The sequence below is a fragment of the Phacochoerus africanus genome, chromosome 16, assembly GCF_016906955.1.
Source record: "Phacochoerus africanus isolate WHEZ1 chromosome 16, ROS_Pafr_v1, whole genome shotgun sequence".
Lineage (NCBI taxonomy): Eukaryota > Metazoa > Chordata > Mammalia > Artiodactyla > Suidae > Phacochoerus > Phacochoerus africanus.
The window spans coordinates 6,896,081-6,904,221 of NC_062559.1; the positions used below are offsets into that span (position 1 = coordinate 6,896,081).

The window sequence follows — 8,141 nt, forward strand, 5'->3', positions numbered from 1 at the left end:
GCGCACCCGGCGGGCAGCCCCCGCTTGGGGCTGGGGAAGGGCGAGGGAGGGAAGCGGCCGCGAGGCCCGGCGACCGCCCGGCTCCCCGAGGGAGCGCCGCGGGGAGCGCGGGGAGCGCGGCTGCGGGGTCGGGGGCAGGGCGGGGAGGCGCCGGCGCAGCCAATCCCCGGGCCGCCCCCTCCCCGCCGCCGGGAGCCGAGCCGGGGCGGGGGAGCCAGGCGGCGGCGGCGGCGGCGGCGACGGAGGCTGCCGTGGGGAGGGATGGAGAGGGGAGGGGGGAGCGGAGCCGAGCGGAGACAGCCGCGGCGCTGCAGAGCGTCTGGGGCGGCGGCGCGGCTCCCGGTGCTCCCCCCGGCGCCCGCCCCGCGTCGGTGAGGGCCCGGCCTGGAGGCCCGGAGCCATGGGCTGCATCGGCTCCCGGACCGTGGGTGGGTACCTCGGCGGCGTGCGAGCGGGCGGCGGCAGGGCTCTGCTGGGTCCGGTCCTCCGGCCCCCTCCCCCACCACTCCCCGCGCCCCTCCGGGTCCCGGCCCGGCCTGGCTCCCTCACTTTCCCTCGGTGCCCTCGCGGTCCCTGCCTTCCTCTCATCCCTGCGCTTCTCTTGAGCCTGCGGGGCTCGCAGCCCTCTGGGCTCCGGCTTTCTCTCCGTCTTCCTCCAGCTTTCTTCCTTCCATCGCCCTCCCCCAGGCGCGGTCCCTCTCCATCATCGCTCCACCAACCTCCTCGCTCTGCTCGGTCGCTCTCCCTTACTCTCTAGTCTCCTCACCCTCCACCTCCAGGCCGTCGGCCTCGACTCTGCCTTCCCTAGCGCCTCCTTGCCCCCTTCCATTTCTGGAGCAGCCCCCCTTCTAAGGACCCCCAGCCTCAGAGTCAGCCCGGAGTCCCTTTCGCATGCACCCCCCCACCCCGCCTCCATCTGGCTTGGATGTTTTGCCCCCCTCTCTTCCCCTCTCCTTTGCCTTTTTCTGTCGTTCCTGCCTCCCCCGATTTGCTTTGTTCACGTGCATTTTTCCCTCCGGGGCGGGGGCGGGATGAGCCTGGTGCCTCCGGGAGGCGAATGGGTTCCACGCCCGAAGAGAATGGGGCCCGGCTGGGCTGGGGTGGAGGGGAAGAGCCGGGGGACGCCCGGAGCAAGCAGGGGTTTAGAGGGCCAGCGAGGGGTCGGGTGCTCGATCCCAGGAGGGTGGGGCTGGCCGGGCTGGGGAACCCGCCGACCCGACTGCACCTGTCAGCGGGGGCCGGCGGGGCGGGGCCAGCTCTTTATTTACCTTTGATTGGGGTAAGGAAGAGAGGCGCCTCCTAATTCTTTTTCTCTCAACCTTTGCCTGCCTCCCACCTCCTTCTCCCTCACCCCAGGCACCCACTCCACTCTCACTGCTCAACAGATTGGTCCAACCCTCTCCCAAACCCCCCAATTTTTTCCTATTCCAACTCCCGATTTCTCCCGCCTACATGCCCCAGTGACCTCAGGCTGAGGGAATAATTCCTATTCTGATTGCAAACAAACTCCCTCTCCGGAAGCCTGATTTCTCGGAGACCCGATTTATTTCCATGGATACCCCCCTCCTCCTCTGCTTTCACCTCTTCTCTGGGCTCTTTCCCTCCCCCTCCCTGTCCCCCCCTGCTCTGACTCAGCTCTCCCTCTTCTACAAAGGCCACCTCCCCTCCGCCCTGTCTCCCACTCTGCCCTTCCCATCTCGCTTCTCCTCAGAGGGTGTTCCCTGCCTGCCCCGTGTCCATCTTTCCTCTTCCCTACCAGCCACAGCCTCTGGCTGGACCCCTTGTAGCCCCAGGGGAGAATGTGCCCACTTGGGAGGGGTCTTAGCTTTCTCAGCCCCGTTAACCACAATCCCTTCCTCTTGCAATAGCTATGCTGCTGCATGCTAAACGTCTCCTGGTGCCCAAGACCCCATTCGATTCACCCCTTCTCAAGAGTGGACTCCTAACTCTCTCTATTCAGAAGCATAAAACTTTGTGCAGAAACAATCTAGTGTTCAGGCAGCTGTCTGATGCTTGAACCCAAGCATCTACCACCCAGGTGAATCTCTCCGGAGCCTTCCAGTAGGCACGCCCTGGCCTCACACCAGCAACCTCCCAACACAAGGAGCTCCGGCCTCAGCTGAACAATGACCACCCTTCTGGACCCTCCAGTTTCCCAGGCAGCTCTCAAACCCTTCCACGCTCAGCCACTGTCTTTTGTCTTCTCTTTGACTCGAATTCCCATTCTTTTAGTCCCTGCTTTAACAAAGGTGCCGGTTCTCCTCCAGCTGTCTTCCCCTCCTCTCTCTGCTTTAACCCATCACTAGTCTCCCAACGGTCAGGTACAACGATGCCATCCCACGCTTTGCTTTCTCTGCTCTCATCGCTTCTAGGTGAACACACCCAGCTCGTGCCTCTGTCCCCACCAAAGCCCCTTCCCATCAGACAAATGCACCCACTCCTGTGGAGGGGCCCCTAGGGAAGATGCAATTCTTCCACCTCACAAATAACAAAGGTGACACTTTGAGAAGCGTGGCCCTAGAAAAGTTCTGCCCTTATGTGCAGAACCTTAAGCAAGGAGATGCACAGTCCCCGTGGACGCACGTTGAGAAACCCACAGAGATGACTCAGGACAGAATGCAGAACAATGTCCCTGCTAAAACCCTGCCACTGACCCCTCCTTGTAAACAACCACGGCCACGGATGAGGCCACAGGGCACTCTTCCGAGTGCGCTCTTCGGGGCGGAGCTCCGCATTGTTGTCCCGCCTCCCAAACACGTGAGGCCAGTAAGGATGTCAAAGCAGATAAGCCATCAGAAGCAGGAGCTGGCGGGGAGCGAGGGGTCTTCAGGCGACTGGGCCCCGAGTTCAAAATGCTGAGGGTGGCCTCAGCATTTTGAAGGAAAAGAACAAAGAGGGGCCTTTGGGGTGGGCATAGGGCGGCCAGAGGGGAACAACTAACTGTATGACCGCCTCAGGAAATGAGGTGATTGCCGTCGACTGGAAGGGCCTGAAAGATGTGGACCAAATCAACATGGACAGCACCAGCTCGCTGCACGGGAGCAGCCTGCACCGGCCGTCCACCGAGGTGAGGGCCCCCCCGCTCCGTGCTCAGCCGCCCTCCCGGAGGACCCCTGACAGCCCCCCAGAACCACCACGCATAAGCCCGGTCCTTTAGCCAGCCTCCTGAATTCCGGGACACGACCCCCAACACGCCTTCAGACTGACATTTTCCCAGGACGGTCCTCCTTTCCTCAAATACAAGGCGAATGCCCCACCCTGAGACCCTGATTCCCGGCATGAATCTCAGGAAAGGCCACCTTCACTTTCACTTGTGAGAGTCCCTCTGGGCAAGGCAGGGTTCCTTGCGTTCCTGGAAAAGCGCCCAGGGTACCACACTCCCTTTGTCTGCTCTCTCCTCCCAGCAAACCCGGACCGACTTCTCCTGGGATGGCATCAATGTGAGTGCAGCCTCCCCCAGACCTCCTCACCTGCCCTAACTCCGCTCCCTTAGGCCTGCCACAGAACCCAGGGCTCCCTGGCTCCGCGGGCCCTGTGAGCCCTCGTTCTCTACCGACCCCCGGACTTTCAAGGGTGGTTGGGGGCGAGGCCTCCTGGGAGCTCTGGGTATAATGGTTTCCTTATCACCTGTCCTAGCTCCTATCCTTCCTCCTGGAAACCCCGGACTGTCCTCCCCATAGAGAGCACCCCAGAGCATCTTATGCCTCTGTCCCCCCCCATTCCCTACCCCAGCTCTCCATGGAGGACACCACGTCCATCCTTCCGAAGCTCAAGCGAAACTCGAACGCCTATGGCATCGGGGCCCTGGCCAAGTCATCATTCTCAGGTGAGACCCCCAACCTGCAGATGCATCCAGACAGGAGCCCACCTAGAAGGTCCTGGTCTCTGTCTCCCTGCCCCTTCAGGCCCGAGCAGACCTTCATCCCCGGGCCCCTGAACTCCTTGCCCTTTCGATCAAGCCTTTCCCACCTTCCCGGCTGCCTCCCATATACGGAGCCATAGGGCACACCTGCCCCCTCCATGGGGCAGTCCCATGGGACTAGGGTGGGGCTCATGGGGCTGGTATGGGTATTGTGCGATGTTCTGGAGGATGTGGGGACTGTCTGGCCCCTCAGGGATTTCTCGAAGCATGAAGGACCACGTGACAAAGCCCACAGCCATGGGGCAGGGCCGGGTGGCCCATATGATTGAATGGCAGGGCTGGGGGAAGGCACCAGCCATTCAGCCGCAACACAGCCATGAGGCGGTGCGCAGGGACACCGATGCCTACTCCGACCTCAGCGACGGCGAGAAGGAGGCACGCTTCCTGGCAGGTACTAGTTCCCCAGCCCCTGTAGAGACGCATCTTCAGGATGGCCGGAGACCGAGCCTCCATCCTGATCCTCAGGAAAAAAAAAAAAAAGAAAAAAAAAGGGCAGGAGCCACAGGCTTCAAAAGGCTTTGCTTCTGCTTTTTTTGTTTGTTTTGTTTTTGCTTTTTAGGGCCCAACCCACAGCATATGGAAGTTTCCAGGCTAGGGGTCAAATCGGAGCAACAGCTGCTGGCCTGGCCTACACCACAGCCACAGCAACACCTGATCCGAGCCAGGTCTGTGTCTGACACCAGGGCTCATGGCAGTGTTGGATCCTTAACCCAGTGAGTGGGGCCAGGGATTGAACCTGCATCCTCGTGGATACTAGTCGGATTCGTTTCCGCTGCGCCACAAGGGGAACTCCCTTATGTTTCTTGACACAAAAGAAAGAAAAGCCTTGGGGTTCTTTTTAGCCTTTTGCCCATCAGCATGTCACAGTCGTGGATTCACTTACAGGGTTCACTACTTGTGACAACCACTAGAAGATCAAGGACCAGGCTGAGGAGAGGGTGTGTATAGATGAGCGTGTATGCAGTACAGGCACAAGGCAGGCATCTGGTGTACCTTCAACACTGGCCTAGTCCTAGTGGCAGGTCTCAGTAAGATACCTAGGACAAATGATAGATCTGGAACAGAAGAGCCGGGTTTTGGTGGTGGTGGTGGTGGAAGAACCATCAGTGGAGGGGAGACAAACCTGTGGGGGGTAGTGTAGGCAGCTAGCCATGTAAGCTTCGACTTCCTTATGGCTTTGACTAGAATCGGAACCCCAAGTCTACCTATATTCACCATTCTGTCCTCCCTCCCCTCTCCTTCCATGACCTTGAACTTCCAACCTGTTACCACTGGGGACCGACAGTCCCTCCCATTTAAATTCCTCTGGCCTGGACTGCCTGATGCTAACGACCATTGCTAAAAACCTCCAAAGATAAACTTCTGGAAATTGCCAATTTCAATCCCTTAGGATATCTCACCAGAAGACGCCTCCCCACCCCCCCCCCCACCCCTCGCCGCAGCCCCCAGCTCTTTCCCCTAGGAATCCTAAATCTGATCTTCCGGGCAGTTTCCCATGATTTTACCTTGCTTTGGGGCATATGCGAAGGCTGTGCTGTCCAGTACAGTAGCCACTAGCCGCATGTGGTAATCGAGAACTTGAAATGTGCCTCGTCGGAATGGAGAGGTGCTGTAAGTGTAAAAATATAGACTGAATTTCCCAGACTTCATAGGACTAAAAGGCTGTGAAGTATCTCATTAATTTTATATAAGTTATATATTGAAATGATAATCCTTTATGTAGATGAGGTCAAACCAGATGTATTATTAAAATTCATTTCACCTGTTTCTTTTACATTTTCTTTAATATGACTACTAGAAAATTTTAAATTGCAAAAGTGGCTTGCATTATATTTCTGTTTAACAGCGCTGCCCTGCTGTCCCCCAGGCAGGTGTCTGAGGCTTCCTGGAGGTACCCTTCGCTAACCAGGTTTTTTCTCCCAGGTGTCATGGAACAGTTTGCTATTTCCGAGGCCACTCTCATGGCCTGGTCTTCCATGGATGGTGAGGACATGAGTGTCAACTCCACCCAGGAGCCACTGGGCTGCAACTACAGTGACAACTACCAGGAGCTGATGGAGAGTCAGGGTGAGGGATGGTTCCGGAATCCAACCCCAGCATCCTGAGAGACCTCCTCAACTAAGCTACCCCTTCTCATCTCCGTTTTTTATTTTCATTTTTATTTTGTCTTTTGTTGTTGTTGTTGTTGCTATTTCTTGGGCCGCTCCCTCGGCATATGGAGGTTCCCAGGCTAGGGGTTGAATCGGAGCTGTAGCCACCGGCCTACGCCAGAGCCACAGCAACACGGGATCCGAGCCATGTCTGCAACCTACACCACAGCTCACGGCAACGCCGGATCGTTAACCCACTGAGCAACGCCAGGGACCGAACCCAAAACCTCATGGTTCCTAGTCGGATTCGTTAACCACTGCGCCATGACGGGAACTCCCTCATCTCCGTTTTTTAGACTTGCTGTCCCTATCAGCTTTCCTACTCCCCTCCCTCCTCTGTGTCTCACTGCCATTCTCTGTGTGATAGTTACTGCCTTTTTTTTTGTCTTTTGTCTTTTTAGGGCCGCACCTGCGGCATGTGGAGTTTCCCAGGCTAGGGGTCTAATCAGAGCTGCAGCTGCCAGCCTACACCACAGCCACAGCAACGCCAGATCCGAGCCTTGTCTGCTATCTACACCACAGCTCACAGCAATGCTCGATCCTTAACCCACCGAGCGAGGCCAGGGATCAACCCGCAACCTCATTGTTCCTAGTCAGATTCCTTTCAGCTGTGCTACGACGGGAACTCGTATAGTTACTGCCTTCGATATTGTGGCCCCACCAATCTCCACAATTCTCTTTACAGATGCCCTCGCTCAAGCCCCGATGGACGGATGGCCTCACTCCTATGTGTCCCAGGGCATGTACTGTCTGGGCTCATCGGATGCCTGGGAAGCAAGCGACCAGTCCCTCATCGCCTCTCCGGCCACAGGATCCTACCTTGGCCCTGCATTTGATGACTCACAGCCCAGCTTGCATGAAATGGGGCCTTCCCAACCTGCTTCAGGATACTCTGCTCAGGAGCCCCCATCTTTTCTCGGGGGAGACGCTGACTGGGCTCCAGGGGTGGGCGGGGTGGACCTGGCGAGGGGCCCTGCCGAGGAGGAGAAGCGGCCACTGGCCCCCGAGGAGGAAGAGGATGCGGGATGCCGGGACCTGGAGTCGCTTTCCCCACGAGAAGACCCTGAGGTGTCCACAGCTCTTAGCCGGAAAGTGTCTGACGTCACATCCTCGGGCGTGCAGTCTTTCGATGAGGAGGAGGGCGAGGCCAACAACTAGCTTCCTCCCACTCCACGCCCTGCCTTCCACTCCCTCCTGAGGGGCATGGCTGCAGCAACACCCTCCCTTCCCCCAGAAGGACGGCTGAAACCTGGGCAGAAGACCGACGGCCACGAGCCCAGGAGTCCTCGCCAGCGAAACAGAGGGCCAGGGTGGGATGCTATCCAGGCTTACACTGGAGAAAGCACAGGTCCAGGAACTGAAGCCCAGGCAAGCAGATGGCTGTGAACTTGGCTCGGCTGCGGGCTTCTGGGTCTGTGATGGCGGGGCTCCGGTGAGTGTCCTGAGCACAGGAGCCAAGAATGGCCCTCGGATCTCGGTTTTCCGCTCTCTGATCTCGTCTTCCAGCAACCTTGATGGTGGCTGTCTGAAGGCCTCCTTTCTCCATGTCACTCTTGCTCTTCTCTGCCTGTGGCCCAGGCTCATTCGTCCTGTGAGGACCAGATCTCAGGGGCTGTCGGACGTGGTTCCATGGGCACAGGGGAAGCAACGTAGAGACCACATCTCATTAGAGGGTGGAGAGTCTGCCCTCAGAGGTAACACAGCTTCTGCGACCGGGAGTCAGCAGGCGGACGTGCCAGCTGGGGTGCACAGGGGCACAAGCCTGGTTCTGGATATCAAGACCCACCTGGAGACCAGGCGGTCGCTGGGGAGACCAAGAACAGGCACGGCCACTAGTTCTGGGATCTTGACTATCTGGTGGCTGAAAGAAGGACCCTAAGGATCTGGGAAAGGACCCTGCCGGGGCTGGCTGCTCCAACTCTTCCCTTTTCTGCCTTCTTCTATCCCCTGCTCTGGGAGCCCCGGCCCCAAAGAGGACACAGAATGCAGGTGTCCTGGCCAGATGGGGAAGCATGAGGCTGTGTCTCCCTCCATCCACCCCCAAATTCTCTGGAGCTGTTTACACTTTT

General features: G+C 58.3%; 1 protein-coding gene across 2 annotated transcripts; it reads left to right on the plus strand.

Moving 5' to 3' along the window:
- Positions 1-264: 264 nt before the first annotated feature.
- FAM131B (family with sequence similarity 131 member B) lies at positions 265-8,141 on the plus strand. Of its 2 annotated transcripts, XM_047763664.1 has the most exons (7): positions 265-428; positions 2,958-3,067; positions 3,405-3,440; positions 3,733-3,826; positions 4,116-4,313; positions 5,846-5,989; positions 6,758-8,141. In XM_047763664.1, the coding sequence occupies exons 1-7, from the start codon at positions 401-403 to the stop codon at positions 7,228-7,230; spliced, it is 1,083 nt and encodes a 360-aa protein (XP_047619620.1). In that variant the 5' UTR covers positions 265-400; the 3' UTR covers positions 7,231-8,141. The 2 variants fall into 2 exon arrangements, with proteins under 2 accessions (XP_047619620.1, XP_047619621.1); XM_047763665.1 differs by lacking the exon at positions 3,405-3,440.

Coding starts and splice junctions, on each gene's coding strand:
- FAM131B (XM_047763664.1), top strand. CDS start 401: ATGGGCTGCATCGGCTCCCGGACCGTGG. Junction 3,441..3,732: donor TCTCCTGGGATGGCATCAAT/GTGAGTGCAGCC, acceptor TCCCTACCCCAG/CTCTCCATGGAGGACACCAC. Junction 3,827..4,115: donor GGCCAAGTCATCATTCTCAG/GTGAGACCCCCA, acceptor CTGGCCCCTCAG/GGATTTCTCGAAGCATGAAG.